The sequence below is a fragment of the Aythya fuligula genome, chromosome 27, assembly GCF_009819795.1.
Source record: "Aythya fuligula isolate bAytFul2 chromosome 27, bAytFul2.pri, whole genome shotgun sequence".
Taxonomy (NCBI): Eukaryota; Metazoa; Chordata; class Aves; order Anseriformes; family Anatidae; genus Aythya; species Aythya fuligula.
In genome coordinates this window covers 5,292,595-5,306,238 of record NC_045585.1, presented here as the reverse complement: position 1 = coordinate 5,306,238, position 13,644 = coordinate 5,292,595, and the positions used below count along the sequence as shown (strand labels likewise).

Below are 13,644 nucleotides of genomic sequence, written 5' to 3'. Positions count from 1 at the left end.
GGAACAAGGGCTGGGCTGAGTCTGCTGTACTCACACGTGTGGCAGTGTCCTGCTCCCTGAGTGTTTCCGTGGTCCTGCATGTGCTGTGCTGAGTCCCCGCAGCCAGTACCTCTCTCCCTCCCCACCCCAGTTCAGGGTCCTGTGCAGCTGGAGTTGTGACTCCCTCTTCTCCTCCAGGCTCTCTGAGCAGCACCGACCGTGCAGACCAGAAGATGGTCGACATAGCAGAGCAGCTGGGCCTCAGCTGGGCAGGTGAGTCCACACTTCACGGCCCCAAGGATGCACAATGTGCCTTGAAACTGAGCACTTAGAAAGGCTGGGAAGATGCTGGAGGGTCTCATGAATGTGCTTTATGCTGTCCAGGGAGCTGATTCTTGATGCAGTTTGTATCCACATAGTCTGCACTAGCCCCTCTGGCAGGCTCTTGTGGCAGGTCCCAGCACTTCTGCAAAGCTGAGAGCCTCCTTTCAGCCCTGCATGCATGCACAAGCACGTGCACAAATGCCAGGGGTTTTGGTCCAAGTTGTCACCATTACTGGAGGCCTAGCACTGTTGGTGCAGGCACACACCAGCAGCAGTACCTGCATTTCTCCTTAGTGTGATATGGTAGTCACAGCCAGCCTGGGCAGAGAGGCTTCAGCCTGTGCCCCATCCCAGCTCCTGCTCCTGCCCATTCTGCCATGTTCAGTTGTGTGGGATGTGGGAGGACTGTGCTGGGTCTGGCTGAGCCCTTCACAACACCTCCTGCCTTTCTGGCTCAGGAGCTGGCAGCAGGCACTGAAGGGTGTGATGCTGAGATGTGGTGTCTCCCCCAGAGCTGGCACGTGAGCTGCAGTTTGGGGTGGATGACATCAACAGGATACGTGTGGAGAACCCCAACTCCCTGCTGGAGCAGAGCATAGCCCTACTCAACCTCTGGGTCAGCCGCGAAGGCAAGAGTGTCAAGAGTGAGTATCTGTGGTGCCCTGCTGCAGGAGTGGAAATGGCTGGGCTGGCCGTGCAGCCTGTATGTGCTCAGGGCTCCCTGTCTGGGTTTATGCCACCCGTTCTTGTACACCTGCCTGAAGGGTGGCTGGGGCATGGCTGTGTCCCCCCAGTGACCAGCCTGCCCTGCCTGTGGCTGACGCCAGCTTCCCTTGCAGTGGAGAGCCTGTACACAGCACTGAGAAATATTGACCGCAGCGAGATCGTCAGCACACTGGAGGGTTCTGGGCGGCAGAGCCGGAGCCTGAAGGGCAGTTGGCGCTACACAGACAGGGACTACTCCCTCTCGCCTTCCCAGATGAATGGTGAGCCCCAAGTCCTACACAATGAATGCCGGAGGGCCCGGGGACAGAGTTGCTGCAGACAGACTGGAGCTGATGTCTGCCATGGTCCAGGTGTGCTGGTGGCCCCTTAGGAGCTCCATGGGTGCGAGGTGCCATGGGCAGATGTAGCCTTTCCCAGGGGGCCTGTGCTATGGGAGCCTTGTCCCTGCCGTGCTGTCTTCTCAAAGTACAGACATGTGGGGCTTCCTCCTCACAAGGTACCAGTGTTGAGCAGTGGCCAGGGAGCTCCTGGAGCCATCTGTCCAGCCGTGGCTGTGCCCTGGGCTGGGTGCCAGGCGCAGCCTGCCTGTGTGCAGGGCTGTGTGTGCTGTGGGGGAGCCAGTGCACCAGGCAGGAGTGGGGCTGCTGCAGCCCTGCACCGTGGCACTGCCTGTGTGCCTCTGGCTCATCACTCTCCCCCTCTTTGTCTCTCCCCTCGATCTGCTCTCAAACGTGCCACCTTGTGCCACCAGAGGTGGGCACTCCTGGGGGCCACTTCTTCTCACCTCCTTCCTCCCAGCTCATCCTGGCCTCTCTTCTCATCTTCCTCCTCTGCCTGTCTCCACTGTCTCCAGCTCAGCTGAGCCCTCCAGGAGCCGCGTCCTGCTCCAGCAAATGCATGTCACCCAGGGCTGCCCCTCTCCTGGCTGTGTCACACTTGCAGGCAGCCATCCTGGGCCTCCCTGTCTGCACTGCCCCTGCTCCTTCCCTCGCTGGCCCTGCACTGCTTGCCTCCAGCCAGGCACCTGCATGAGGGGACCTGGGGGCTCCCAGCTGCTCCGTGTGCCCCGGCTTCTGCTGGCAGTCCCTGGCTGCCCAGAGCAGGATGAGTTCCCTCTTAGTCTCCAGGAGTGAACAAGGGGCTCATGGCTCAGAGCTGAAGGAGGCTGAGCAAACCTGCCTGCGTGTGTGGGACTGGACTGCCTGTCTTGGCCATAGTCCCAGCCAGTGTGCCTGGGCTGTGCATGTGGCCCTGGGTGACAAGGACGTGACAATTGTTTGCAGGCCCAGGGACACTGATGGGGTTGTAGAGCCCCTGCTGCCTCCTTCAGCATGGACGTGTACTGGGGCTATCCTTCCCAGCTCAAGGGTTAGCTCTGGGAGCTGGTGCCTGCAGAACCTGGCCACCTTCAGCCAGCTGATGCTGGGTGGGGGCTGGGGACAGAGAACCAGGGGCTGACAGTAGGGTGGCAGAGAGGACACCGTGCCTGGCAGTGGGGATGGGGCATCACCTGGACCCCAGGCCCGCCCTCCCCACGGAAAGTGGGCAGCCACAAGGTCTGGCCTGGTGCAGCCCTAGCACTCAAAGGGAGGCACAGGAGCACTTGCAGGGACAGGAGGGACCACGCAAAGGCAGCAGCCAGTGAGTGCAGTCCTGCTCAGCTCAGACGTGGGAGTCTGGTGTGGCCGGGATGGTGCTGCGCTAGGGCGGGCACCCTCCTGGTGGCTGTTTCCCTTCTTGCCCTGCTGTGCTTGTATGTATATGAGATGGCTGCTGGAGGTGTCACCTCTGTCTGCCCATGTAGGTTACGCTTCTCTGCAGGACGAGCTGCTGTCCCCTGCCTCCCTGCATTACACGCTGCCATCCCCGCTGCGTGCCGACCAGTACTGGAATGAGGTGGCCATCATGGATGCCATCCCCATGGCTGCCACTGAGCAGGATGCCCTGATGGAGATGTCCGACATGCAGGTGTGGTCCTCGGGGCTCACCCCCTCTCTGGTGACGGCTGAGGACTCCTCTCTGGAGTGCAGCAAGGCTGAGGACTCGGATGCCACGAGCGAAGGCCGTTTCCTGGGGCAGCTTCTGACAGACACACACGGCCCGGACCACATGGGCTCTATGGACCTAGTTGAGGATGACACAGTGGATTCAGATGCCATGAATGGTCTGATTGAACTGCTAGACCAGGAGGAGGGGCAGAGGCCAGAGGAGAAGATGCCAGCCGGGGACTGTCAGATGGGGACTGGAGAGCAGGACCCAGAAAGTGAAGTTTCTTTTGTTTCAGTTCATCAGAAGGTACAAGCCAGGATCACAGCATCACCGACCATTAGCCACATTGTGGAGAAGAGTGCAGACAGGTACTGTGGCCCAGGATGCCAGAGGGGGCATGGGGGGAGGGAGCTTCGCCAGCTATTGCCCTGTGCTGGGCCAGCTGCAATAACCTCGCAGCCTTGCTTGCTTCCCTGCTGGTCTCCAGCACTGGAGGCCCGGCACCCCTGGCAGACAGAGCAGTGGCTTGGGCAGAGTGCCTTGTAACCCTCTGGAGATGCTCTGGGGGCTCCTTGCAAAGCACCCCTGGAGAACCCCTGAAGACAGGCAGGCCTTGCATGTAGGTTGTGCTTCCCAGCATCACCTCAGACGGGGCTGTGTCCTGACGTCTTCCCAGTGGCACCAGTCCCATGATGTCGCTGGTAGAGCCCAGTGATGCTCTGAGGTGTTGCCTTAGAGCCTGCAGCCCCAGGGGCAGTGTGGGGCAGCCGAGGCTGTGGGACTGGCAGGGAGCGTGGCAGGGAGGAGGCCTGTGCCCTTTGTGCATCTGCATTTTGTGCTGCTTGTGCCGGGTACCCGGCAGCGCTGGCAGCCGGGGAGACCCGTGCCTGGCGGGGTGCAGGCTGTGCTGGTGCACCTGCCAGCGGTCGGCTGGTGTTCCGGCAAAGCTGACTGCCTCTCTCTCTCTGTCTCTCTCTCCCTGTCCCTGTCCCTCTCCGGTGCCCAGGCTGAGGGACTGGAATGCAGAAGGCTCCTTTATCTCCTGCCTACAGGACCTGACAGCGGGCTCCTGGCAGGAGGGGGTCACCCGAAGGCTGCGCCCGACCTACACCGTGGCTGCCGGGGCGCAGGGCCAGGAGCAAGAGCAGGTCCTGGCACCGGCCGTGGAGCTGATGCGGGTCAGCTCCGCAGAGGACAGCGACTGGCAGCCCCAGCACCCCACGGGCAGCTGGCTGGAGGAGGCAGACAGCCACTTCTTCGGGCAGGTGAGGGTAAGAGCGACAGCAGGGGCAGGCCCCATGGGCAGCCCCTCGCCTGCCACCAGGTCAGCCAGGCTGACCGGCTGCTTGCAGGGACAGAGGTGTCCCAGCAGAACCATTGCACTGGCCCCTGGGGGGGCCTCTCAGCCCTCTGGTGGCCCAGAATAGCCTGCTTTGCACCCGATATGTGAGCTCTTGCTCTCCATTTATAAACCAGGCAGACTCCCTGCTTGCTTCCTTATTGAGTAACTGCCCTGGCTGCTGGCCCTGACAGCCTGCTGAGGCCAGAAATAGAGCTGGTGTGGGGGCCAGGAAGGGTGGTGGGAACCCTGCCGCAGCCGTGTGGAGCTGGCAGGTACAGGGGGAGGGCAGGCAGAGCTGTCCCGGCACCGTGGCTGCTCTTGGGGGCAGCTGCAGCAGGGCAGCTGCACAGCTCTGCAGTGCCATGTGCAGCTTCAGCGGCAGCCCCGACCCCTGGCTCCCACCTGGGGCTTCGTTTGTCCCGCGGCAGAGGATTGCCCGCTGCCCTGGGGCTGCAGCCAGCAAGACAGGTTGTTGGCAGAGTGCGGGCAGGCTGCCGGGGCCGGGGGACAGGGCTGTGCCTGTCACTGCCTGGCTGGGGACGGGTGGTGCTGTTGCAGCCCCAGCCCCATGACTTTGACAGAAACTGTGAGCGCAAAGGACACCCCACCTGCCTGCTGCCTTCTCCCGCCCCAGCCAGCTGATCTGCAGCAGCTAGGGTTACAGCAGCCCTCCCACCGAGCCGGGGCACGCTGCAGACCCGCGGGCAGCTCCTGCACAGGGGGCTTTGCCCGTCCCAGCCGGGCAGCATGGCCGGAGTCTGAGCGGCAGGTTCGGGACCTGTGGGGCACACGCGCAGCCCTGCGCAAGCAGGATGTGGGGCTTCCTGGCCCAGCTGCTGATTGTCGTGGTGCTGCTGGCCTTCTTCCTGGTCAGCTGCCAGAATGTCATGCACATCGTCAGGGGCTCTGTCCGCTTCCTGCTCAAACACGCCCACCGTGAGCTGGACAAGGAGCTCGGGGAGAGCCAGGGGCTGGTGGATGACGAGGAAACTCTCTCCACCAGGGTCGTCCGCCGACGTGTCCTTGTGAAGGTAACGGGCAGGGAGCTGAAAGAGCAGCGCTGGGGCAGTGCAGAGGAGAGCAGAGAAGGGGCTGGGGCAGTGCAGGAGCCAGAGGCTGTGGGGTGTGCGTAAGATGAGCTGTGTTGCTTGCAGAGGGGCCCCTCTTGCCCCCTGAAACACCGTACTGTTCCTCCTGTTCCTGCAGGGCAACGAAGTTCTTCACCTCCCTGGGGAGCAGGTCACAGAGGAGCAGTTCACAGACGAACAAGGCAATATCGTCACCAAGAAGGTGAGTGACCAGAGACAGGGTGTGTGCAGGGTGCGTGCCGCAGCCTTCCTGCTCTCCCCTCTCCAGGCTGTCCCGCTCCTCTCTGCAGCCCAGGGGCTGTGCAGGGTGCCTGCATTCTGCCCTCCGTGGTCATGGTCAGGGGACAGGGGATGCCTGCCACATGGGGCTCAGGACCAGACTGGGCGAGGAGGGAGGCATGGTGCCTGAGGGCCGGCTGGGTCTGCCCTGCGTGGGCTGGTACCTTGGGGCTGGCTGTGACGCCCGGTTGCGTGCCTCTCTGCAGATCATTCGGAAGGTGGTGCGTCAGCTGGGCCCCAGTGACACGGATGACAGGCAGGAGCATGAGGAGCTGATCGTGGAAGGCTCCCTGCAGGAGCCCCAAGACCTAGAGGCCGAGGCCGATCACTTCATGAAGTACTCCATCCTGCACCGGGATGGTCTAGGGGCCAAGGTACGGTGTGGCTTGTAACCTGCCTTGCAGGTGCCCTGCTTGGGGCCAGCACTGCCTCCGCAGCGCTTGCGGGCTCTGGGGTTCTACCACCCTCTGTCCTTTCTTCTGCTTTCCTGCTTTCCTCTCCTATTTCCCTTCTATGGCAGCTAGGGGCGGCTCTTGCCCTCTGCATGAGTCTTCTTGCTTGGTGTCTTCTGCCAACTGACTCTGCCTTTCCCTCTCCTGTCCTTTTCTGTGTGTCTGTCTGTTCACCTGGGTGATGTCCCACTTCCTGTCCCTGCGGCTCCCTCAGGAGGAGGTACAAGTGCGTGTCCCGAAACTGGAGGTCTCCGGGGGCAGGATGGGGGCTCAGATAGTGAAACGAGCCAGCCTGAAAAGGGGAAAGCAGTGACCCCCTCAAATGGCCTCTTTTGAGGTAACTCAACCTTTGTTCTTCCTTCTGTGCCAGCTCCCCGTGCTGCTGCCTGTGCTGAGCTGCGGGTCACGCACACCCTGCTGGGGGCGTGCGGCAGGGCTGTGCCCAGCTCTCGGCCGGCAGAGAGGGGCTGCAGCGAAGAGATGGGGGCAATCAGGGCTGTGCTACCCCACACAGATTCTGCCGGGGGCCAGGAAAGGGGCTGCAGTCCGTGGCAGGATGCTGCTGCTGCTGCGTATAAGAGCAGCAGGGATGCGGTGCAGTTGTAGTGCAGGAACACAGTGCTTGTAGGGGCTGAGGGCAGGGGACCTGCTTTTGTCACGGGACATTTATTCTGTTGATCCCCAGCACGAGCACTGGATCGTCCCCTCTCCTGTGCATTCCCTGCACCCTGAGCCGCCCATTAGGTGGGACAAGCAGGCTCAAGGCAGGAGCTTGGCACAGCGCACTGGGACCCGGCTGTGTCGTTGCGCTCTGCACTCCCGCTGCTGGGCTGGCAGCGCAGTGCTTGGGAGCAGGCGCTGCATGCAGGCTCCCCAGCTGCCAGTCCCTGCCTGCGCCAGGGAGGAGACTGCCTGACAGGGGCAGGCGTCCTCCAGCCTCGCTGTGCGTGACTGTGTGTGTCTTCTCTCTCTCTCTCTAATCCCTTTACTGTGCTAGTGGGTTGTCTGTGGTGCGTGACAGCCAAAACACTCGTGCTTGTAGACGTGTGTTCATGCAGACTGTGTCCCCACGCCTATTGCCTGTCCCTCTCCCCAGACAGTCCCTGGGTCTACCTCTCTCTGTGGTGGTGCTCCTTAGCTCCTGCTGTTTTCCACAGCATGCAAAAACAGCTCAGGGACCACGTTAGGAACCTGAGGGATCTTCCCTGCTGCTGTGAGAGCACAGCGCAGTCATTCACCCTCGGTGAGGCTGGGGGCTCAGGACTGGCCTCCAAAGGGATATGTCTACCTCACACCCTACAGCAGCCCTCCCAGCTCCTTCCCAGTGCCATAGTGCCTTTGGTGCAGCTCAGCTCCTCCTTGTCACTGCTTTTTGCAGCTGGGACAGCAACATCAACACCATCTCTGCCATCTGTTCCAGAGAGAGCACTCTGTTGCTGTCTCTGTGGCACCCCCCCACAAAATTTATCTTGTGGTGACTGGGCATAATGGGTGCATGTAGGACAAGTGCAGGGCACAGAAAGGGCTGGGACTGCCACATACCCAGCTGTCCCCTCCCTTTCTCTTGGCTGTGCCACCACAAATGCCTGGGAACCCCACCTCTGTCTCTCTCTGTATCTCTCCAGGATCTCACCTCAACGCCAAACCACTGAACTCCACACATGTTCTGACACCAACCTGAGAAGAGAAGAGAGGAGAAGAGTGGAGGGGAGCAGGGCTGGCTGTACATGTTTCTATAGGCTAATGGCATGATTTCTGTACGAGACATACTTACCGTCCTACTCGCATGACTGACTGACTGCAAGACGCATGAGCTACAGTACTTACAACAGACGGAGGGGCCCCCGTCCCTGCCCCACTGCCAGCAGGAGCCCAAAGACAGCAGCACGCACGAGGGATATCCTCTCAGCTCCTCTGGGAGGTGAGAGCTGGACTGGCAGCACGCAAGAGGGAAGGAGAACCCACCCTCACACGTCTGTGTGTGTCAGTGCATCCCCACGCCTGTGCTCCAGCTGCAGGAGGGAGGCTGGAGCAGCATGGCTGCTCACCGCGAAAGGAGAGGGGCTTGACCCTCGTCACCCGTGCTGCCTCTGCTGGACTCACTTCTCATCCCTCTCAGTGAGTGCTGGGGCATGGGGAGGGCAGCAGTTGGAAAGGTGTGGGAGAGGGGGGCTGCAGGGAGGCGGCTGCCCTGGGCAGAGGGGCTGGCGCAGGGCTGCCCTTCCTCTCCCCAGCACGTGCAGCGTCTCCCACCAGGGCAGGGCTCTGGGCTCGTTGCTTGTGTTGAAAGTGTAAACTGTACAGCAATCAGCCTTGTGTATATGAACCAATAAATACTATGCAAACCCCTAGGGACACTCTAGCAGTATGTACAAAGCACTAAAAGCTCCGCTCCCAAATACCTCTTCAGGCTGCAGGACGGGCAAAGCCTTTGGAGTATGTGAGCAGCTCTGGTGAACAGAGCTGGGAGGCTACAGGAGTAAAAGGGCAGCAGACTGCCCCTGCCCTGTGCCCCTCTGCCTGAGCCTGGACCCTTCCTGGCCTGAAGATAGGGGCCCATGGGGACAGTCCCCTGGGCTGGTCCATGGTGCAAGCCCCAGTTTGTGCTGGCTTCAGCTGGGGTGAAGCTGGTAGCCTGCACTGAGGTGCTTGGGGCCCAGGGAAGAGGAGTAGTGAGACAGAGCAGGGGATGCTTGTGCCACACACAGGGTTGTGCCTAGCTCTACTCAGCACAATATCTGCTCAGGAGATGAGCCAGGAACTGGCAGGAGTCAGAAGCCTGCACTGCGCATCCTGCGCAAGGGCTTTGCAGGGTCCCCTGGCCTCCCTGCAAGGGCACAAATGAGCACAGACCCTTAACCCCACGGATGCTGACCCTCCCAGGACCAACCCCAGAAATGCGGGGGCTGCTCCCCTGGGTGGCTGCACTTTGGCCAGGCAAAAGGCCCTGCTGCAGCAGCCCAGGCTGAGCAGCCACGCTGGGAGTCAGGGCAACACCTGGGCCAGCTGCTCTGGCAGGGGAGCAGTGACAGGCAGGGCTGCCCAGGCAATGCAGAGAGGTGCAGGAGGTTGAATCTGCTACAAAATTTGGCCCTAGGAGGACAAGATGCAGACAGTGGCAGTAGGTCCCATGTCCCCAGTTCTGTCCTTTACCTAATCAATGTGGGGGTCTGGCCTTTGTAGCACAGTGGTGTGGAGACGCCCCTGCTCTTCCTATGGAGCTGGCCGGGGGCCTGTTTTGCAGGGCCTGAGGTTGCTCTCTGTAGCCATGTGCAGAACAAGCCCAGCTCCAGCTTCAGGCCATGCAATGGTGGCCCTGGCAGGGGCCGCCTGTCTCGCAGGGCTACTGTCTTGCAGTGGGTGTGCATCTGCCAGGAAAACCCTGGCTCCTCTGCAGTCTGGTTAAGAAGCCTGGCTGCAGCAAAGCAAATGGCCCAGCTTAGCCCCGGAGAGCAGAACAACCCCTTCCCCACCCCACCCCAAAATTGAGCCATGTAGGCAGATCCCCCATGCATCACCCTTGCTGTGTACAATAACCTACCTAGACCCACTGCGACAGCTGACTCCGTAGCATCACCGTAGAGTTGTGTTGGGTCCTGTGCTTTGGCCTCGTATACGCCTTAGGGAATGTGCTGTGCTGCAACCCTGCCCGGCACCTGCAGTGACATTGCTTTGCGCTCGGATTGCTCGTAGGGCTGGTAGAGGGAGGCTGCACCCGACATTGAGCCTAGAGAATGCTGCAGTCTGCACACTAGAAGCTTTTTAGAAGTTTTACAGATTACTTTTATTTCCTTTTTTTAATTGTTATGGAAACAAGCCTTTTGGATCTCCCTGTCTTAGCCCTTGATGTATAGATCATTTCCCTGTACACCAGCTATCAGACTATGAATTAATAAAGAAACTAACACAGACCGCGTCTCATCTCTGCTTTTCCAAGGGTGAGGAGAAGATGGAGGCTACGGGACCTGTGGCTGGGGGGGTTCCTCTCTCCACTCGTACCCCATCGCCGGGAGGGCAGGTGGCACTCGGGGGGGGGGCTCGCAGCTGTTTGTGCACCGCCGTTCCTGGGGGAGTCTGATGGGTGCACAAACGCCCTTGACTCCCCCCCGGCCCCCGGCCATCCACGCGGATCTCGTGGCCGACCCCCCAGCAGCCTGGTCCGGGATGGGCTGGGAAGCGGCTGCCCCCGCCCTGCCCGTGCGCGACCCGTGCCCTCCCGCCGTGCCCGCCGCCGCGGGGAGCACGCGGGGGGCACACGGGGGGCCAGAGGGGCCGCCCGGCCACACGGGGGCCGCGGTGCTGCCGCGCCCGGCAGCGGGGGCTCGGCGCGAGCCGCGGGTCCTGGTCCCCGGTCCCTGGTCCTGATCCCGGTCCCGCTCCCGGTCCCTGGTCCCGGTCCCTGGTCCCGGTCCCGTTCCCTGCTCCCCGATCCCTGGTCCCGGTCCCTGCTCCCGCTCCAGGTCCCGGTCCGGTCCCCGCTCCCGGTCCCTGGTCCGTGGTCCTGCTCCCGGTCCCGTCCCGTCCCGGTGCCGGTGCCGATCGCTGTCCGCCGGCCGCGGTGCTGGAAGCGGCGCTCGGCGCCCCTCGGCCGCGCGCTGTCCGGGCGCGATCCGCCTGGGCAGGGCCAATCCCGGGCTGGGACCCGCGGAGCAGCCAACGGGATCCCGGGCCTCTGGGATCCGGCCAATGGGCGCCGGCCGCTGCAGCCGCGCGGCCAATGGGCGCCCAGTATTCTAATGGAGCTCACCTTTATCAGAGTTGCCTCTTGCCAAGCCCAAGTTGAGTGCCCGGGGCCGGGGCCTCGCCGGGCGCGGGGTCAGCCGGGGCCGCTCGCCGAGGCCGTGGCCGCCCCCGCTCTGCCCGCCCGGGGTCCCGGCGTCGCCCAGGCGCCCGCTGGTCACGCTGCGGGCAGGTAGCCCCCGGCATGGGCATGGCAGGGCTGGGCTGCCCACCGTGCGCTCGGGGTTCCGGCCTCTGAGGGCTGCCCTGGTGCTGGAGACATGGACACCAACCTGCCCGGCACCTTCCTGCTCAACGGCCCCTCGCTGGGCGCCTTCCCCGAGGCCAAGGCCCCCGTCTGCCAGTACTCGGTGCAGAGCTCCTTCTACAAGCTGGGTCCCCCTGGGCTGGGCGCCCAGCTGGCTGCCGGAACCCCGCACGGCATCTCCGACATCCTCGGCCGGCCAGCGGCGACACCGAACAGCAGCCTCCTCCCCAGCTACCCCCACGCGGGCGGATTTAATGGACTGAGCTCCCCAGGCGTCTACTATGGGCCCCAGGTGGGCGCCCTTCCCAAGGCCGCCGGTGACTACCTGCCACGGGGCCGGAGCTGCTGGGCGGAGGCAGCCCCTGAGTGGCGTGGCAGCCGGCAGTGCAGCGGCCGTAAGTACAGTGGGCCGGGGGTGGCGGGGGGCAGGCGGAGGCCGCGGGCAGCGGTGCAGCATGCTGGGGCTTGGCAGAGCCCCGTCCCATCGGCGCTGGGGTGCGGGGCGGCCACCTGAGCCACATCTCCATGGCCCAGCACGAGGCATGGGTGGCCACCCTGCAGGCGGCACCGGGAAGCAGAGGTTTTGGCTCGAGAGCGGGGCAGGTCCGACGGTGGGGGTTAACTCTTTGCTTAGCCCCATGGCAAGGCACAGCTGGTGAGGGCAGGCGGAGCCCACGGCCCCTGCAGACCCCTGCCCCCGGCAGCCTCCTTGGGTCAATTCCCGGCCCAGCTCAGGCCAGGGATAAGAACTGGTGGCGCTGCCCGCCTGGTGCAGCTGGGAGGGGAGCACGGGGGGTGGGCAGGGCGGGCGCTCTTACTGGCCTGCAGGAACCCCCCCCCAACACACTCCCCACAGGAGCTTCTGCTGCTCAGCACCTGCAGCCGCAGCCCCGTTTCCCCTCTCCAGGCGCTGCTCTTGGCTCACCAGGGTCAGGCAGCTCAGCTGCCTGCTCTTGGCACGGCAATGAGCCGACCCCCTTGTGCTGCCTTCCCATTGCGCACCCAGCGAGGTGCAGGGCATGGGCATGGCACTCCTGGTGCTGTGCAGCTCTGAGGTCGGGCACTGCTCCTAACAACTGTTCCCTCCTCAGCTCAGCAGAACAGTCCCGTTCCGGAGCTGCAGGTGCAAAGCCTGCCTCTTGCTCTGTGGGGTGAGCACAGAGGGCCGCACAGCCCTCCCAGCACGGGGCTGAAGCCTTGAAGCCAGGACACGGTTTGAATTTGGAGTGGGGTCACAGGACAGAGGGACTCTGTGGTCGCTGAGGCTGGGGGCATGCAGGCACAGTGTCCAGGAAGGGCGAACTGCCCAGAGCCAAGCACCACGGGGAGCCCAGGCACTCAGCCACCTCCCTCCTCTCCTGCAGCCCCCACTCACCTGGCCGACAGCCTGCACAAGAAGAAGCACACACGCCCGACCTTCACGGGGCACCAGATCTTTGCTCTGGAGAAGACTTTTGAGCAGACCAAATACCTGGCGGGGCCCGAGCGGGCACGGCTGGCGTATTCCCTCGGCATGACGGAGTCCCAGGTGAAGGTGAGCATGGGTCCTGTGGGGCGCATGGCACGGGGGCATGGCAGGGTGGCCACTAACAGATGCCGGTCCCATGGGGCGGCAGGTTTGGTTCCAGAACCGACGCACCAAATGGAGGAAGAAGAGTGCCCTGGAGCCCTCCTCATCCTCACAGCGGGCGGGGGGCTCTGGCGGAGAGCGGGCAGCCTCTGAGACTGAGGACGACGAGTATAACAAGCCGCTGGACCCCGACTCAGACGATGAGAAGATCCGGCTGCTGCTGAGGAAGCACCGCGCGGCCTTCTCGGTGCTGGGCTTGGGAACGCACAGCGGCTGAGCACAGCCATGCCAACACCGCCAGCCCCCGGGGCCATGGGGGACCCGGCCCGGCCACCTGCTCCGTGCCCATTCAGACACCTGGCTGTGGGGAGGGGGCACAGCTGCCCCCCCCCCCAGCAGCTCCTGCCTGGGGCTCCTGACTCTGGGCTGGTTGCAGCAGGCGTGGGCGGCAGCAGGCACAGCTGTGCCAGCAGCACCGATGAAATAAAGGCCCCAGCCCCAGCCACGTCCCAGCACTGGCTTCATGGGTGTGTGGTCTGCAGATGCCCTTGCGAGGCTGGGCTGGGGAGGGGCTGGGACTGGGGTGGGAAGGGTCCATGTGCCAGGCAGGGGAAGGGGCTGTGGCTGGGTACCGTGCATGGGGACAGGAAGGCAGTGGGGTAGCCCTGGGGACATTTTGCAGGGTTTCTGCCTGCTTGGGCATGCATTTCCAGCAAGAGGTGCTGGTTCAAAAGTCACTTGTTAGGGCCTCTCGTTGGAACCTATTAGCAGCAAATAAATATCATTTATCTTAACGGTGTGAGTGAGAACCCATTCACCTGTCAGGGCTGCAGGATTGATGCCGTGTCAATAGCACCGACGTGTTTGCTGCCAACCTGGCGCACCCCCCCCGTGCTGCGCCCAGCCTG

At 63.0% G+C, this 13,644-nt stretch overlaps 2 protein-coding genes across 8 annotated transcripts in view; both read left to right on the top strand.

Annotated features, from left to right (window-relative positions):
- Positions 1–10,090, top strand: part of ANK1 (ankyrin 1) — a 63,071-nt gene extending 52,981 nt beyond the window's left edge. For 4 of the 7 annotated variants that reach the window (XM_032203966.1, XM_032203970.1, XM_032203967.1 and 1 more), the window contains 9 exons: positions 178–252; positions 816–947; positions 1,143–1,289; positions 2,834–3,386; positions 4,025–4,283; positions 5,567–5,650; positions 5,934–6,101; positions 6,394–6,516; positions 7,805–10,090. In XM_032203966.1, coding sequence (XP_032059857.1) covers positions 178–252; positions 816–947; positions 1,143–1,289; positions 2,834–3,386; positions 4,025–4,283; positions 5,567–5,650; positions 5,934–6,101; positions 6,394–6,492 — 1,517 coding nt within the window. In that variant the 3' untranslated portion in view covers positions 6,493–6,516; positions 7,805–10,090. Of the gene's footprint in view, positions 1–177; positions 253–815; positions 948–1,142; positions 1,290–2,833; positions 3,387–4,024; positions 4,284–5,566; positions 5,651–5,933; positions 6,102–6,393; positions 6,517–7,804 lie in introns of those variants that run through there. The other 3 variants (XM_032203972.1, XM_032203969.1, XM_032203973.1) reach the window with 3 other exon arrangements.
- Positions 10,091–11,179: 1,089 nt separating this feature from the next.
- NKX6-3 (NK6 homeobox 3) lies at positions 11,180–13,013 on the top strand. The gene is made up of 3 exons (XM_032204089.1): positions 11,180–11,561; positions 12,531–12,700; positions 12,783–13,013. The coding sequence occupies exons 1-3, from the start codon at positions 11,180–11,182 to the stop codon at positions 13,011–13,013; spliced, it is 783 nt and encodes a 260-aa protein (XP_032059980.1).
- The last annotated feature ends 631 nt before the right edge of the window (positions 13,014–13,644 follow it).

What these genes read in the sequence shown, in the direction of transcription:
- NKX6-3 (XM_032204089.1), top strand. Translation starts at nt 11,180, where the DNA reads ATGGACACCAACCTGCCCGGCACCTTCCTGCTCAACGGCCCCTCGCTG. An exon ending in CAGCCGGCAGTGCAGCGGCC is followed by an intron (nt 11,562 to 12,530) that starts GTAAGTACAGTG and finishes CCTCTCCTGCAG; the next exon opens with CCCCCACTCACCTGGCCGAC. An exon ending in TGACGGAGTCCCAGGTGAAG is followed by an intron (nt 12,701 to 12,782) that starts GTGAGCATGGGT and finishes ATGGGGCGGCAG; the next exon opens with GTTTGGTTCCAGAACCGACG.